This window comes from Choloepus didactylus, chromosome 1 (genome assembly GCF_015220235.1).
Source record: "Choloepus didactylus isolate mChoDid1 chromosome 1, mChoDid1.pri, whole genome shotgun sequence".
NCBI lineage: Eukaryota > Metazoa > Chordata > Mammalia > Pilosa > Megalonychidae > Choloepus > Choloepus didactylus.
In genome coordinates, this window is record NC_051307.1 from 128,476,122 (window position 1) to 128,495,496 (window position 19,375).

Genomic DNA, 19,375 nt, shown 5'->3' on the forward strand with positions numbered 1-19,375 from the left:
TTTTAAACTTTATCTTTCATTTCTAATAAAGGCATTTAAATTATATTTCCCTTTAAGCACTGCTTTCGCTTTTTCTTAGAAATTAATATATGCTGAGCTTTTCATTAAGCTTAAGTTCAAAATAAAATGGATTTTTATTTGTAATTTCTTATTTTATCTATAGGCTCTTTGGTAGTCTGTTATTTCATCTCCAAATATTCGAGGATTTCCTAAATATTTTTTGTTGATTTCTAATTTAATTTAATTCTAAAAAGGGAATATACTAAGATTTCTACCTTTGAAATATATTGGGAATTATTTTTTGACTCAGCAAATGATTTATCTGGGTGATCTATTCAATGTACTCAATAAGAATAGTGTTCTTCACATGTTTGGCATAGTGTGTTCAGTAAATTAATTAGTTTGTGATTGTTCGGGTCTTCTAATATTCCTCCTAGTATTTTTGTTCTACTTGTTCTTTCAAATATTGAGAAATGGGTGTTAAAATTTCCAATTCCAGTTATGGTTTTCCCACATCAAGCTACTTGTTGTTTATCTTTGCAGAGTGTATTTTGTTCCATCCTTTTATTTTCAACCCATTTATTTTTAAAAGCTCTTATCTTTAAAGGAATGAAAGGATAAGTCATAGACTGGGAGAAAATATCTGCAAAACATATATCTAATAATTTGCTTACAAAATATGCAAAGAACTTTTACCTCCCTACAGTAAGAAAACAAACAACTCAAATGAAAATGGGCAAAGGACCTGAACCCGCACCTCACCAAAGAAGATATGCAGAAGGAATATAAGCATATGAAAAGTTGCTCCACACCATACATCATTAGGGAATTGCAAATTAAAACAACAATGAGATACCACTACATACCTATTAGAATGGCTAAAATCTAAAGCACTGACACAGTAAATACTAGTAAGGAAGTAAAACAAGAACTCTCATTCATTGCTAGTGGGAATGCAATATTGTAAAACCACTTTGTTAAGACAACCTGGTGGCAGTGTGTTAACAAAGCTAATTATAGGCTTATGATAAGAACCAGCGAACACACTCCTAGGTTTTTACCCATGAGTTGAAACCTTATATCTACTCAAGGACCGGCACACAAATATTCATAATTGCCAAAAACTGATGTAACCAAGATGTCCTTCCATAGGTGAATGGCAAAATAAACTATGATACATTCATAAAATGGAATATTATTCAGTGAAAAAAAGAAATGAGCTATGCAGCTATGAAAAGGTACAGCAGAAACTTAAATGCATATTGCTAAGTGGAAGAAGCCAGAACAAAAGGCTACCATACTGTATGAGTCCAACTATACGACAAAACTATAGACAGAATAAAAAGATCAGTGGTTATCAGGGGTCCAGGGACAGAGGGAGAGTGAAGAATAGGTGGCATACAGGACATTTTTAGGACAGTGATGAAACTGTTTATCATACTGTGATAGATACATGACATTATGCATTTGTCAAAAAGCCATAGACACCAACAACACAAAGAAAGAACTCTAATGTAAACTGTGGACATTAGTTAATAATGATGTATCAACATTATTTCATTGATTGTAACAAATGAACATGCTAATAATGCAAAATATCAATAAAAGGAGAAACTGGGGGGGGTAGATATATGGGAATTCTTTACTTTTTATACAGTTTTTCTAAAACCTAAAACTGCTTAAAAAAATAAAGTCTATTTATTAAAAAAAAGCAAAACACAAAAAACCTCCTGCCTAATAATTGGAGTGATTAGTCCATTTAAAATTTAATATAATTATCCATATGCTTGAGTTTGACACTACCATCTTGCTAATTTTTTAATTCATCCTTTCTATTGCTCCTTTGTAGACATCTTTTGCATCAGTTAAATCTAGTTTAGTATTCCATGTTATTTGTGTGCCAGTTTGAAACAGTTATGTACCCCAGGAACGACTAGTTCTTTAATGCAATCTTGTGGGGGCAGACATATTATGGGTGGGATCTTTTGATTAGATGTTTTCCATAGAGATGTGACCCACCCAGCTGTGGATAAGAAATTTGATTGAATATTTCTGTGGGGATGTGACCCCACCCATTCAAGATGGGTCTTAATTAGATCATTGGAGTCCTTAAGAAAGCTGAGAGCCCACACAGACCCAGACACTTTGAGATGCTGGGAGATGCAGACAAAAGAACATTTGGAGATGCTAAGCTAAGAGATGAAGCCCAGAGTTTGCTGCAGAGAAGCTAAGAGAGGACTACCATATGCTTAGAGAGAAAAGCCCCAGGAGAATGAAGTAGAGAGCTGAGAGAATCTAAGAGAGATTGAAGCCCAGAGACATTTTGGAGCAAAACATTTTGAAACACAACCCAGCAGCAAAGGACCAGCAGATGCCAGACACGTGCCTTCCCAGCCAACAGAGATGTTCCAGATGTCATCAGCCTTTCTTACATGAAGGTATCCTCCTCTTGTTGATGCTTCAGTTTGGACAGTTGTATGGCCTAAGAACTGTAAATTTGTAACCTAATAAATCCCCTTTATAAAAGCCAATCCATTTCTGGTTTTTGCTTAATGGCAGCCCTAGCAGACCAGAACAATTTGTGTACAGACTTTTTAGTTTTGCCTTTAATTTTTTTTTTTTTTTCAGTAGTTGCTCTAGGGCTAACAATATGCTTCCTTATCTTATAAAATAAACTTAGAGTTAATATTGAACCACTTAATACTTCACACTTGACACTTCCCACTCTGTTCTTTATATGGCATGCTTCCTATTTTTTACTTCAAAAATGTAAGAAACTTACAATAATACAATTTCACATATCTCCCTGATAGTTTATTATATTGTTGTTATAAATTTGAATCATAATATAATATAAAATCCACCTTAAATATCATTTGATTTGAAAGTCAGTTATATTTTGAGTGGATTTAGAAAGAAAAAGAAAAATGCTATTTTATATTTATTTTCCAGGACACTTTATTCTTTCCTGCAGATTCTGGTTTCATCTGGTATCATTCTTCTTTTTTAGGATTTCTCATTCATTGTTCAGGTCAATGAACTATAAAATGGCTCAGCTTACTTTTTTTTCTGAAATTGCCTTTGTATTTTCCCTAATTTTGAAGGATATTTTTTCCAGATACAGAATTCTGAGGTGACTTTTTTTTTTCCTTTCATCTATGTAAAGATGTGTTTCATTAGCTGTTCTAATGTGAAGTCAGCCTTTGTTTGTAGTATTGTTCTTCCATTGGCAATGCCTTTTTTTGAGTCCCTTTTGCTGATTTCAAGATTTTTCTTTATGGTTTTCATCAGTTTGTCTGTGATATTCCCAGATATTATTTCTTTGTATTTTTCTTGTCTTGGGTTCACCGGCATTCTTGTCTCTGTAATTTGATGATTTTTGTCAAATTTGGCAAATTTTGGGCTAGTATATCTTAAACATTTTCCTATCACATTCTCAGTCTGATCTCCCAGAAATCCGATTATACATATGCTAGACTGTTTGATGTGGTTTCACATATCAGGGACTTTCAATTTTGTTTATATTTATTTTTCAGATATAATACTTGTTATTGATTTATGATCTTCAAGCTCACTGACTCGTCTTCCTTTTATAATCTGTGGTTAATTTATTCAAAGATTTTTTTTTTATTTCACTTATTTTTAAGTTTTCAGATCTAAAATTTCCATTTTTTAAAGTTTCCATTATCTGCTAAGAGTACCTCTATGCTTGCTATGTAAGAATATATTATTCTTTAAGTCCTTGAACATATTTAAAACAGCTGCTTTAAGGTTTCTGTATACTTATCCAATGTTTGGGTCATCATGGGGCCAATTTCTGTTTTCCTATTTCTTTTCAGGCCTAGTAATTTTCAATTTCATAATAGAAGTTTTGGATAATATATAGTAGAGATTCTGGATTCTCTTGTCTTCTTCTAAAAAAATGAATGCTTTATCTGAAGAAAGTTTATTTTTATTCTACCAGGAAGTTCAATTATGGGATGATCACCTTAATTGTGTATCAACTTTGTTTCATATTTTGCTAGAGCAGATTCAGGGAGAGTCAAGAAAATTTTAGACCCTCAACTGGACAGGATGTAAAATATCTGTCTCCACTGAAAATATTGTCCATGCTTGGTTTAAGGGTGTGTTAGGTTGGGGATAAACTTGGTCTCATTGTACTCCTTACTCCTATGGTACAGTCTTCCACTCAGCTGGATGCTGACTATTAATGAGGCATTAATGAGATGTAAACAAAGTGTTCCCAACTGTAAAATATCATTTATTTAACCGCCAACTTTTCCCAGCACTGCTTTTCATCTCTTTTCTGCTCTCAGCCTTGTAGAATCCTCTCTCTGGTCAGCCTCTCATAGTCTCACCCTGTATATATACAGTCCAGCCCTCAGCCAAAGACATGTAGGGAACCTCTGCAGAATTCTAACTCACCTCCTCTTTGGATTCCTGCCCTGCAAATTCCAGCTTCTTCAGCAGTCCAGAACTCTGATTTCTATCTCTTAAGCAAAGTAGGGCTACTGTTTTCTACTTAGATTCAAGCTCCCTGCACCTTAGACAGGAAATTATACCCAAATAAGGATCACAGATAACATGAGACTCACCTTGGGGTTTGCCTTTTCTCAAAGATCATAGGCTTGTTCTGCCTGTTAGCCAACATCTGAAATTCATTGCTTTCTTTGTTTTGTCCAGTATTATAGTTGTTTATGATGGGAGGGCTAATCCAGTGTCAGTCATTCATCATGGAAGAAAGCAGAAGCCCTCTTCCACCCAATTTGTATTTTAAGAGACTTAACCCTTAAATTTGTCATTTAGTTATATAAAGCTAATTTTCCGTTTGCTTTTAAAGAGCTTATCAGTTCCCAAGATGTATGTTGGGCCAACAACAACAACAAAAAGATGAAGTTATTGTATGAAAACTAAATTGTTTTCAAATTTGGAATATCAAGATACAGTGTTTGAGAAACCTTATGAAAAAAACAAACCATAGTATAATTTTGCCCATTGCTGATTGTAATTGCTATCTGTATTAATGTCATAGGACAGCCATAACAAATTAGCACAAACTGGGTAGTTTAAAACAACCAAAATTTATTCCCTCACAGTTCTGGAGGCTAGAACTCTGAAATCAAAGTGTCAGAAGGGCCATGTTCCCTCTCAAAATCTCTAGGGAAGGATCTTTCTTTGCCTCTTGCAACTTCTGGCCGTGTGTTCCTTGGCTTGTGGAAGCATAATTCCAGTCTTGCCTCAGTTTACACATCACTTTCTTCCCTCTGTGTCTGTGTTCCTGTGTTCAAATTTCCCTCTTTTTATAAAGACACTAGTTATATTGGATTAGGGTCCACCTTAATTCAGTACGACCTCAATTTAACTTGATTGCCTCTGCAAAGACCTTATTTCACAGGTACTGGGGTTAGAACTTCAACATAGCTTTTGGGGGGAAAACAATTAAATCCATAACACTACCTATATATGCTTTACTTTTCCTTGCTGTGCCCTCAATCCCATCTTCAAAGATAAATTTAGAGACTTTCACAGATACCACATAGGTCCCTGTTTGCATTAATTACATCCAATGTCCTATAATAAAATATGGTTAAGTATCAGTGCAACATATGCATCCGTTGTCACTCATCATAAGCAAGAATTTTATGGGCAACACATTAAATTATCATTTATTGCATATGGGCAGCACTATCCTGGTGAATTTGCGAAATTTAAGCTTAGTAGGTTTATCAGAGAGACTCGACCTGCTAAAAAAGAAAATAAGCCAAAATATAGGTCATACCTTAATGTAAAATAGAGGATGATCATTATTTCATGATTCCTCAAGTAACATCCGATTGTTGCACAGCATCTTTTATTCATTATATCTTCTCTAGGTTCTATAATCAGAACTTATTCAGCATGTAACTTCAGGGGGAACTATGCCCAACACAGTCACACAGTATTCCAGATCATGAGGGATAAACCTGGCTGCACTCAGTGTTAATGTTTCTATAGATCCTTTGGATATATAACCTTAGTCAACTATTTAAATTTTTCTTTCTTTTTTCTTTCATCAGTAAAATGGGAAATATAAAAATACCTACCTAATAGGTGCTGTGAGGACTAAAGATATAATCCATGTAAATTGCTAAGCCCATATCTAGAATGTAATCTGCTGTTAATGTTGCTAGTTATTATTATAGCTGTCATCAACTGGTTCCCCTGTGCTTGTCATTGACAGGACATTGCATCTTGCCCTGCATTAAAAAAAATCAGTTATTCCCTTATCAGACACAACCCACCTCAATTTACTCTCACCCAAGATTAGAATTTGGCTTCACCCAAAATCTACAATCGTTTAACTTCCTGACTCAAAATTAATTAATCAATTAAGTTTTCAAACAAATGAAAGTAAACTTTAAAACTGAGTCAATTAACTTGCTTCTATCTGCTTGGTGATAATTCATTTATTCATTGTCCTTCCCAAAGTGGGGACTGTTTTCTAATGCTTTTTGCTTGGGATAAGTGTATGAGACAGGTCACTTTTATTTTGTCCTTATGTTGATATCATCAAACCAAAATGTTAAAGTATTTATAAGTAAATTCAAAGCATACCTCCTCCTATTCTCATGTATTTTATGTATTTATTGTTTATTTCTTCCATTTTAAGGAACTTTTATTAGAGAAAGAACAATTTAATTGGAAACAAAAATATTTCTAAGCTTTGCAGTCACATGGTTCACTGATCTGTAAAATATAAATAAGAGCAGTTCTTGACTTTACTAGAGTGCAGGTGAGATTAAATTAAAAACTATGCAATATTTTCTTAATGAACAAGATATATTAAATAGTTGGGACAATTAAACATTATGGATGCCTTTGCGTACTCAATTGTAATTATAATAACCAGAAATTATAGATTTCTAAAGTAATGAACATTGTGCTCTAATTTGGAATATTCAGTGTATGTGTGCATGTGTGTCTATGGGGATGAATGCTTTATTTGGATAGCCATAACTTTATTTTTTTTTATAGTACTAGGAATATGCTCAATAATAATGTATTTCCTGACAATTATAATGTGAAAATTGATTTAATAATATTTAGTAGATATACTTCTATGTTGTTTTCTAATATGTGACAGAAAAATAAAGTGATTGAAAATATATTTCAATCCCACTAATTTTTCAAATGAGTGTATTTTCTTTGTGTGCTCTTTTATTTCTCCTGGAAAAAAATTTATGTTTTTAAAAGGCAATAGAGAGACTGTAGAAAAAGTAAAAGAAACTATGAATGAAATTCAGTGTACTTCATTCTAAATCTCTGTGTCTGTACTCATTATATAGCATTTGTGCAAATACTTTCACCAAAAAATTAATTTTCAAATTATACTTGAATTTATTTTTTATTGTTTTTCAACTTAACAAAATAAATATTCTGGAATTTCACCATAGCATACTATTTTTTAAGACATATCTTAATATACCAAAAGGATATTAGTTTTAGATAGTTTTAAGATGAAGGGTACCATTCCAATGACAAGGTATGAAGTCTATGGGCTTAATGTTAGAATGAATAAAATTCTAAAATGATGAGACTGTATAACATTTTTCAGGTGGGAAAACTGTGGTCCATAGAAGAAAAATGAATTGCTGCTAATAGGTGATAGAGCAAAGATTAACTATGACTCAAGACTATTAATTTTCATTTCCTTATATATTCCATTCACCAGGCAGCCTTCACCATGAATTATTAAAAGTAATCATTAAGTATGTTTAGGAAATGCACTTAGTTGCAAATTTGTTATTTCAACTGTTAGCATGCTGATATCTGCCTGGTTAATGTTACAGAAGTAAGGGCAAAGACAGACTAAAATTAAACATCATGAGATACAGAGACAGGTTTAAGTTTGTTAAAGACTGTCATCTGGCTATCCATTCCAATTATTATCAGGCTTGTAATTAGATTCTCTGACAGATAATAGTTCATGTGGTTTCCAGAGTGAAGGAAAAACTCCTTACCCTCTGACTCTATAATTATTTGTGGTCCATTATTATAATTAACCCAACTGGAATATTTTGATGACTGGGCAGAAGGGTCAGGATTCAAATCCCGTTGGATTTCTTTATTGCTATCACAACAGCCTCAATGTTCTATCACTTCAAATTCTTTTCCCCTCTTAGGAAGTGGGTTAGGGATTACTCAGCAATGCATAAAGCAATAAATGCCTAGCTGCAGTGTTGCTGTAATTTATCTTAAGTTTAACAAATAGAATATAAATGTAAGTCTAAAAACTGATATGTACTAGTGTAATTTATTTGAAAAAATAAAACAAAACAAAACAGATTACCTTATGGGATAATTCAGAATATACATAAGATCACCTGGAAATCTATTTCAGAGTGCAGCAATATTTTACCATTTAAGGTAGGGGAATGAGAGAGAGAGATTAGATCCCCTCAAAGAGCTAATTCTATGAAACTAACTATAAAACTAAAAAAAAAAAAAAAGGTCCAAATATTTCAGAAGATTCTTGCAGTTTGGTAGTTTGGTAGAAGAAAACCAATGGTTTCATAATATAAGAGGACTCATTAAAACATGAAAAATCATATTTATAGGATGCATTTACTTAAAGACAATTTAGTGTGATTTGTTCTCTTTATAGTTGTTCTAGTTTGCTAATGCTGCCTTATGCAAAACACCAGAAATGGGTTGGCTTTTATAAACGGGGTTTATTTGGTTACAAAGTTACAGTCTAAGACCATAAAGTGTCCAAGGTAAGGGGATACCTTCACTGAAGGATGGTCATAGGTGTCTAGAAAACCTCTGTTAGCTCAGAAGGCTCGTGGCTGGCATCTGCTTGCTCCCAGGTTATGCTTCAAAATGGCCTTCTCCAAAATGTTGTTCTTGGGGCATTTTGTCCTCTCTTGGCTGCAGCTCCTCTTCAAAATGTCACTCGCAGTTGCTCTCCAAAATGTCACTCACAGCTGCTCCAGCATCTGGGCTGTGTGGCTCTTTTTAAAATACTCCAGTGATCCAATTAAGACCCACCCTGATTGGGTGCGGCAACACCTCCATGGAAATTATCCAATCAAACATTTCACTCACAGTTGATTGAGTCACATCTCCATGGAAACACTCAATCAAAAAATTCCAATCTAATCAACACTAATACACCTGCCCCCACAAGACTGCATCAAAGAACATGGAGGTTTGGGGACATAATACATCCAAACCAGAACAATTGTTTTCCAAATGTTTTTGAATTTGGAAAAAATAAAGCATTCATTTTCACTTCTGCATTTTAAATTCAGTCTAAATTTAGGATTAATCATTCAATTATTTTTAAATTCATTTTTAAAATAATAATTTCAGGAATACATATTATAAATGTGATGCTTCAAAAGACCCATGGAATGCAATATAATAGCTTCAAATATCACAAAATAACAAAATACAGAAACCAAATGTGATACTGACTGTGCCACAACCAGTTATGATTAATCTGTTTGGTCACATTGATGAGTTCCAGACAGTTACTCTTGTTCTGATTTTCCTTTCCAGTCAATACCACTTAAGATCAGAGAACTCAAAAGCATCTTTCTACCCTTTCATTTCTGTACATTATCATTTTGGCTGGACTCCTTTATATTAACTAATGAGATGATCTAAAGATTTATTGTAAAGGAAATGTTAATATCAACTTCTCTATAGATCTCTGCTGTGTAAGAGCAAGAGAGTCTTTATCTTATACAAATCAAATTTAATTAGTTTGGGTGTTTTAAGTTTTAACTTAGACAATGAATCTCTAAGGATTGATATCAAAATTATATTTTTTGTTACTAGAGTTAAAATTATTAATTGGCAAAATTTATTTTGTGTAATAAACCATTATAAAGCAAAATAATAGCTCAATGATGCCACATGTGTTATAATTTCAGGTTTTCCTCAAAAGCCGTACTACCAATCATTCTTTCACCAATTTGATGAGGTTTCTGGAAGCATGAAAATTATACATTTTATCAAAATCCTCAAAATTAAAATCTACATTTTTTTTATAGAGGTCTTGCTGAGCAAAAGTTAAAATTTTTTGCATGGTTGTGTCTGTATTATGTTGATTTGTTTATTGATTCATCCACTTTTTCATCCAATGGATATTTTTGACACTCAGTATCACCAAGCATTACCTAGATGATAGGGATATAGCAGTGAACAAAAATTGAAACAGGGAAAAGAAGAAAAAAGAAGGAAAAAAATCAGAACTAGAAAAAAATAGAGAAAAATCTCTATTGTAATGGAAGGAAAAAGACAATAAACAAATACATAGTATGACTGGTAGTAACAAGTCCTCTGAAGAAAAATATTAAGAAAAGTTAGCAGCATAAAGCTTGATGCGGATGGAAGGTGGTATCATTTTTGCAGTGGTCACATAAAGCAATGTTACATTAGAGCAGAGTGACAGAACAAATCTTGTGGATATCTGGGGGAGAGTTTTCTCAGAAGAGTAGCAAGGACAAAATCCCTGAGACTGAGCTATTTAACATGTTAAAGGAACAGCAAGGAAGCCAGTGTGACTGTAAGAGTGTATGTGAGGGCAAAGTGGTAAGAGGTAAGAACATAAAAGCACAGAGTGCCAAGGCTTACAGCTTTTGAAGCTTGGTATGACTTTGGAATCTACTCTGAGTGAGATGGTAAGCCATGAGAGATTCAGGACAGTTAATGGCATGATTGGACTTAAAAGGATAGACTTGACTGGTAGGTATGTAAGAGTGAAAGCAGAGAGAGGAGTTGGAGACTATTGCAGCAGTCCAGGTAAGGAATGGATGATGTCTTGGGTTGGGTGTAAAATCAAAGAAATGGTTGTAGTATACACTTTGAATGAAGAGCTGACATGATTTGCTGATACATGAGAGAAGAAATTGAGACAACGGTGCTCCCAGGTTTTTGACCCAAGCCACCAGAAAAACTGAGGTGTCATTTTCTGAGATAGGAACAACTATGGGAAGATATGGCTGGAATAGTGTATTCAAAAGTGCTACATCTGAAGTTTAAAATGCCTATTTTGTGGCTATGTGGAGAAGTAAAATAACAATTCAGACACGGAAGTCCAGAATCCAAGAAAGAGTTAGGGGCTGGAGATATAAATTTGTATCAAACCACTTGAAGATGATATAGAAAGCCATGACACAGGACCGTATCACTTATGGAGGGTGTAGATAGATCAGGTGTCTGAGCACTTAAGAGTTAATCAAAGGAGTAAGAAGATCCAGCAAAAGATAATGAGTAGCCAATGAGATGGAAGAAAAAGGTATCCCCTAAGGCAAAATGAAGAAAATATTTGAGAGAGAGAGTAAATTTTGTATCAAATATAGAATAAGTACAATGAAAACTGCATGAAACTGCATATAATTTCTCTGTGGGTTTGGAAATGCAGAGGTTGTTGGTGACAATGACATGTGATGTTGTTAATGGAATGGTGGGAATTAAAACTTCAATGGACATTCAAAGACAGTGGGAGGAAAGGAAATGAAATTGCACCTCCGGCCCTATCAAGGACCTTTAAAGTAGAGCAGAGAAAAAGTCCGGGATGTGGGGATATTGGAGGGAAGGAGGGAGGATTTTGTTCTTTTTTTTTAAATGGAAGCGATTAGAACATATTTCTGTGCTGATGGGTAGGGTACAATGATTAATTGTGATTCATTTGGTTTGGGGTTGGCATTGTAATGATTTAACTTGTTTATTTACGTTCATATTTATTTATTTATACATTCTTTTCTCTTTAGAAAACAAGCCTTCTAAATACAATGCAACCCACAAGGTTAGAAGTTAGTCTTTCAGTAACTTAGATTATGCACTAGGAGAACCAGGAGCTGGAAGCAAAAGGAAAATCAACAAAAGAAACCACCCAAATATTCTGAACATCAAAAGAGCTATTGCAGAAATATTTCAGTGAATTTACTCCACCAGAAAAGATTGTATTTCATCCTTTGGAACATATTGACTTGTAATGGGCCCTAAATTCTAAAATAATTACTCCTTTATATTTTAAGATAACAGGCAAATCAGAAACAGCAGTTTTCTATGAAGCCTAAGGCAGGATGCAAGCAAGGGAACTGAGAGGCCACAAGAAGCTGGGGAAAAAATAGCCTCTAATATGCAAATTAGTATAAGTAGTGACAAAATATTGATCCTGAAACCATAAAATGTGTCATGCAGTATCCTCTATTTGTCCTTCAGCAATCAGGGAAGATTATATAATGTTGGTTGGAAAAATTATTTTGTTAAAATGAGCATTGTTATAATTAAAAATACTCTAACCCTTAAGGAATACACTTATGTAATATGTAAACAATAAAAATTTAGTTTATTGCACAGTCAGATATTCTTAAGAAAGTATATGTCCATGTAACCTTTGGATTTAATTTTAAACCTATGTTATTGGTTTTCTTTTTTAAATAATAACTTCAATTAAATTTGTTAACTGCTGGCATGTGCTAGCTCCCTGTTAAGGACTTAACTTTCATTATCACAACACTCCAGGGAAATATTATCACATGTTGTGATGAAGATACTGAGTTTTGAAGAGACTACCTGTCATGGCCCAAGAGGACTTTTGACACTGGACACGTTCTGAGACATGAGCTTTTATTATAGGGCTTACCTACAGGGTGGGGAAGTTGAGCCATGTTGCCCTGAAATCAGGAGCTTCACTGAATGGCTTCAGGAACTGCTCTGAATGGTGGCCAGTTCAGAGCACAGTGTGGAAATAGTCCGCCTTTTGCAGGGCTGAATAAGCTGGTTATAAGGGCTTGACATTCCAATGGGTATGAGAGCATAAGACGGGGAGTAGAGGGTCATGCAACATAGGGAGGGAGTGATTGTAATCAACAGGGAGGAGGCGAGGATTATAGAGATAACAGTATCTAAGGGAGTCTCAGGGAGGAGGTAGTTTCGGGTATAGATTACAGTTAGCATCTGATATTACAAGGAGAATAGGTCAAACCATAAATGACCTAGGTCATGCAAGCTGCTGTGTGCAATCTTCAAGGTCCTTGGAATGCCATGTGCCCAGGGTTCCCACTTTACCCTACTCAAAATTGCACAGTTGTGAGTCAAAAACAGAGCTCTAATTTGAATCCATGTGCATTTTCCCTAAAATTTGCTACCTCTGTTAGAATTTTGAGGTACCAGTGGAAAAGGGAAAGAACAAATAAGTGAGCCTCTTTTGTCATTAGTTTCCTTATCTTTAAGATGAGGATGCTCATACCTATCCCCTAAGCTGTGCTGGAGATTTGAGAAATTACATGTAAAATTCTAGACACATAATCCAAGTAGGGTTGTCAGATAAACTACAGGATGCCCAATTCAATTGGAATTTCAGCCAAACAATGAGTATTTTTCAGTGTGCGTATATTCCACATATATGCATAGAGCATACTTACACTAGACATTTTTTTTCATTATTTAATTGAAATTCAAATTTATTTGGGTGTCTGTTTTGTTTTGGCTAAATCTGGCAATCCCAGCTACAACTCAGATGGGCTCCAGAAGGCAGGAACTAGCTCTTGGAAGGAGGAGTTTGACAAAAACTGAGAAGTGTGAGAATGAGGTTCAGTGAAGACCCAACACAAGTAAGAATCAGGAAACTTAAGTGGAAGCTGGTTCCTACAAGTGGATCAGGCCAGCAGGGATGGAGAATGGGGGCATTTAAGGGACACATTTTGTTTTTAATGCACTGACTTCATTGCTCAATATTGGCTCTGGGGTTAGGCAGGACTCAGCTTGCCTGTTTCAGGTTTCCATTAAGGAGCTGAGGAAGGCAAGGATTAACATCCTAAGGGCAAAAGTTGATTTAAATTATTATCATTATAACAGAAACAGGATTTCCTTCTCTCTTGGTCTGGATCTCTAAATCTCTGAATAAGCATTTGAATTTATTGTTTATTTTTGTATTTTTGTGTTTTTTTTTGTTTTTTTTTTTTTTTTCTTTTCTACGGAGGAAATGAAAACTCAGGGAAATGAATGTTTCACAAAATGTATTCATAGAATCAAACTGATGAACCCTGAAATAAAAAATGAGGGAAATATTACATAAACCACAAAACAAGTTATTTGTAGAAACTTCAGACAAATTATTTATAACACTGCCTTTTGCAATCTCAGATTTGATATTCAAATTGTCACTAAATGACTACAATGCTCTATATGATTATCGAGTTTAAATTATTAAAAAGTAAATCAGACTTTGTCACATAAGTGTTGTCACCTATATTTATTACAAAGTAACCATAGTGAAAATCAAAGAAACCTAACAATTAAAAAAATGACTGAAACTCTAGGATGTGCAAGTCCTAATCTCGCACGTCAAAAAACACTGTGAACAGATATTCTGTTAGTTAAGGGGCCTATAATAAAGAATATTTAAATTAAGAGAAGTTAAACTATAATATAGGGCCACATTAGTTGTTGAGAAAGAAAGTAAAGAATTAAAGGCCAAACAATTAGAGAATTGTAAGAAATTCTTTGATATTATTTAGGGCACCATGAATATTTCTAGTAGCTTCAAATGATAAGCAACAGAGATGGAGGGGGTCTAAGAAAAAAAAACAAAACAGAAAAACTAAAGCTTGGCAATTAATTTCCTTAGCAACTAGAGTATACTTCCATATTTAAGAAACCATATTTAAGAAGTCACACCTCCCAGACCTTCACACTATTAAGGTGTGCTTATTTAGATTTATTGCCCTTTTTCTATACAACATTGGTTAAACATTTTTTATCATGAGAAAATACCATATTAAAGACACCCCAAAATCAGTAACAATTGTAATGCAGCTAGCAACTTGCAAAAATTATGGAAAACTTTGATGCAAATCTTTTCATTTTCTTTTATTTCTCTATGTTCTAGAATAGTTGAGTTCCAATCCAATACGAGAAGATGAAATTTAAAATGAAGTAGATGTCATAATCAACAAATATGAAAATTCCAATATAATCCTATTTTAAAAATTGAATAGTCTATTTATTTTGAAAGTATATTATAACAGATTTATAATTTTTTTGTATCTATCATGTGAAATAAATGGTTGGAATATCATGCCAACTAGAACAGATAATGCCTTAATCTTTGAGTATTACATGGTAATAAACACTTTTCTTATCTAAGTCATATAGCTGGGCCACAAAGGGATAGGGGGAAGCAAAAGATTTTTGATATCCAACTTTTAATATACTTTCTAATGCAAACAGGAATTTTTGATCAAGGATATTATAGTAATTTTTATCTTTCCAAACTGTTCAACTATTAGTTAAATTGTATTTTTCAGACCTGTTGCCAAAATGCTGAGAATAGATAAATACCAAATATATTTATTTTTTATGAACTCCTGTTTTTTTCCCGCTAGAAGAATTGAGGTGGTCGTTTACCTATTCTTGAAAGTCAGTATTTTCAGAGTCTTCAAGATCTAGCCTGCAGATATTCTGAACTCTTGAACTGACCCAGTACATAAGGAATTTCTAGAGATTGAAGGATAAGGAGAGAAAGGAAGAACAGGGGGGAAGTGGGAGGAAAGTTTTATTTAATTTACCAAGTTTAGAGTGTTGGACTGAATCTTTCATATATTTTGAACCCATTTAGTTTTCATAAGAAATTTGCTCATTTTGCTAAACAGATGAAGAAACTGGGCAATGTGGAATGGCTAGACATTGTTTGAAATGGGATTCTGACCCAAGTCTTTTTAACTGCAAAGCTACCTTCTTTCCACTAAATCATCCAGCTACCTTTTCACTCTAGGTTTTACTTTTTTTTTTTTTTAATATTTTTTAATCCCCTCTGTCCTCAGTTACTTACACAGAATTTCATGGTTGTCCCAGTTTGCTAATGCTGCTGTTATACAAAATACCAGAAATGGATTAGCGTTTATAAAGGGGATTTATTTGGTTACCAATTTATGGTCCTAAGGCCATAAAAGTGTCCAAACTAAGGCAATTAACAATAGGGTACCTCATTGAAGAAAGGCCAATGGCATTTGGAATGCCTCTGTTGGCTGGGAAGGCACATGGCTGGCATCTTCTTCCTTTGCTCCCAGTTTTGTGTTTCAAAATGGTGTTCTTCAAAATGTTTGCTCTTGGGGCATTTGTCCCTCTCTTTTGCTCTCTAGAGCAGACTCTAGACTAGTGTCTCCAAAACACCAGCAAAAATCTGCTCTCAATGGCCAGCTCCAAAATGTCTCTCTTAACTGCAGCACTGAGCTCCTTCTGTTTGAGCTCTTACAGGGCTCCAGTAAACTTAATCGCGACCCATGTTGAATGGGCAGGGCCACACCTCTATGGAAATAATCTAATCAAAAGTGTCACCTACAGTTGGGTGAGTCACATCTCCATAGAAACCTAATCCAAATACCCGCTAGATTTGATTAAAAGACCATGGCTTTTTTGAAGATCTGAGAGCAGAGACATGAATGGACATTTGCAAACTGGTGTTCATGGAGGCAGTAATCATGATTTGCAAAGGGTTCAGATGACCTAAGGGTACATTGACTGAAGAATGGAATGGTGTACTGTGGTGTACGCATACAGTGGAACACTGAGCAACTACAACAAGGAGTGAAGCTGTGAGACACACAATGAGGTGAATGGATCCTGTACACAGTATTTGAGTGAAGTACACCAGAAATAAAGGCAAACACTTTAATGCCTCACCAATATGGACTAACTACAATGTGTAAACTCAGAATTGAATCTTAGAACATAGCCTAACGTGGACATAATTATTATAATAGTCCCTAGATTGTAAGCTCTTATGGCAGTTAACTCTATCCCTGAATTGTAATGCCTATCTCTAAACTTTGAGATGCTGATCCCTTAGCATATAACCTGATTGATCTCTGGAACAATGCATGTCTCTGGGACACCTGAAACTCAGAGCTAGAGCTTGGCAGATATGAATATCAGTATTGGTGAATACAGCCACTGTTATAAAAAAAATAAAAAAAATAAAAAAGCTGAAAAAGACCCCAGACTTCAATTAGTGATATGAATGAAGCAGGTCTGATTAAGACCATGGCAAGCCAGGCCAAAGGGTAAAGGTCGAAACTGACTATGCTTTAAAACTTCAACTTCCATATGAGACCAAGGGAAGAGATATCTATTTGGTACAGGATCTAAATTTTCTAAATGGTACAACTCTACAGTTGATTTGTTCAAACACCACAATTTCATGGAACTTTGAATAGGAAGTGAGATACAGTAGGTTAGTATAGGCTGGAGTGAAATAGTGACACATCCCAGAGTAATTTGGGCAGATAATAAAAAATATATTTACAGCCTCCCCCTCCCCAGCCCCGAGGATCTGGGAGAAGGTGTGGATGTGTTGGACATCCTTACCTGGACTGGTGTTGATGTTGTCACAAACATTGGGACTGGTGGTTTGATGTGCTGAGCCCTCGATCATGGGACTTGCCCTTATGAAGCTCACTACCGCAAAGGAGAGTCTAAACTTGCCTAAGAGTCTTCCCCTGAGTACCTCTTTGTTGCTCAGATGTGGCCCTCTCTCTCTCTAACTGAGCCATCTCGACAGGTGAACTTGCTGCCCTCCCCCCTACGTGGGACCCGACTCCCAGGGGTATAAATCTCCCTGGCAATGCAGAATATGACTCCCGGAGATGAATGTGGACCCGGCATCGTGGGACTGAGAGTCTCTTCTTGACCAAAAGGGGGATGCAAAATAGTTTCAGTGGCTGAGAGATTTCAAATGGAGTTGAGAGGTCACTCTAGTGGACGTTCTTATTCACTATATAGGTAACACCTCTTAGTTTTAATGTAATGGAATAGCTAGAATTAAATACCTGAAACTACCAAGCTCCAACCCAGCAGTCTAGACTCCTGAAGACAATTATATAATAATGTAGATTACAAGGGGTGACAGTGTGATTGTGAAGACCTTATGGATCACACCCCCTTTATCTAGTGTATGGATGAGTAGAAAAATGGGGATAAAAACTAAAGGACAAATAGGGTGGGATGGGGGGGATGATTTGGGTGTTCTTTTTTCACTTTTATTTTTATTCTTGTTCTAGTTCTTTCTGATGTAAGGAAAATGTTCAGAGATAGATTGTGGTGATGAGTGCATAACTATGTTATCATACTGTGGTCAGTGGATTGTATACCATGGATGATTGTATGGTGTGTGAATGTATCTCAATAAAACTGAATTTAATAAAAAAAAATGAAAGATCATGGCTTTGTTGGGGATATAATATATCCAAACCACTCAATGGTTAAACTGGAACTATAGGTATTAGGGAGAGGAGAGTAATGGCTATCTATGTGCCCTACGACTTTTCTGATAAAATGATGTCTACGTTACCAGAATAAATGTGTTTTTCATTCAAATTTATTAATAAAAAAATTGGATGCTGAAAACAGAAAATCAAAAATGGAATTTTCAAATTGAAAATCAAATTACTTTCTTTTGTTAGTTGTGTTTTGAGTTTTTTGGTTGATGCAGAGAAATCAGTTAATCTTACTCCTATATTCATGGTACATAGCCATTGTCTGTTCATGAAAGACCTCTTTCGTGTTTAAAATTGTGTTATTATTTATCCCACAATTCTTGCATTCCCACGTACATACCTATCTCTTTTAGGCACATTTGCCTACAGGAGGTGGTATGTGTAGATGAATATATAGGTATGTAAGTTTTCACTTCTATCTCAGACTGACATTGTTTGTATTAATGGAAATTTAGTTAGAAGAATTCATACTCCTACCTGCATGTGCAGTCATTTCTCTTTCATGCCACCATCACCCCCTTCCCCTCTTTTTTCAGGATTGTAACTGCCCACTAAATGGAGAGGTCAAAATCCTTTACATTAAAGTAGATTGTATTTGCAATTTGAGCCTTCCACTTTTGAACAAGATTGTTTCAATTCTTGTGTTGTTATAGTCTTCCAATGAAAATAACATTGATGTTCATTTCATTGTGGAGGGAAAAAAAATAAAGATTTATTATATCTACTTTAAATACCAATTGAATACTTTTCTCAACTGCATGTTTCAGTCAAATTTTAGTGCCTTAATCCTGAGCCAGATGCTTCTGTTCTCCAGAAGTTTCTCCCCAGTCTTACCCTCTGGTATTACCACAGTTTATCCATTGAGTTGAAAGCAGCGTATGTCATTTAAAGGTATACTAATAAGCAAAAAAAAAAAAAAAAAAAAAAAAGGAATAATAGCTTCCCTCAAATACTGTTAAAGGAAACCAATGTCATGCAATTTAGGTTGAAATGGTGGAAAAGGAACTTTGAGTGGCCAGATGCCCACCAAAGCAGAGCCGATGAACACAGTGTGTTTCTCCCAAGGACTATTTTATTAGTTGTGTTTGTTTTCCTATTTTTAT

The 19,375-nt window shown here is 34.8% G+C and overlaps 1 protein-coding gene across 2 annotated transcripts in view; it reads left to right on the top strand.

Moving 5' to 3' along the window:
• Positions 1-19,375, top strand: part of BCHE (butyrylcholinesterase) — a 73,508-nt gene that overhangs the window by 13,125 nt on the left and 41,008 nt on the right. The window contains exon 3 of one of the 2 annotated variants that reach the window (XM_037841427.1): positions 11,763-12,265. The exons of the other annotated variant lie outside the window; for it this stretch is intronic. Coding sequence (XP_037697355.1) covers positions 11,763-11,778 — 16 coding nt within the window. The 3' untranslated portion in view covers positions 11,779-12,265. Of the gene's footprint in view, positions 1-11,762; positions 12,266-19,375 lie in introns of those variants that run through there. 2 annotated transcript variants of the gene reach the window in all.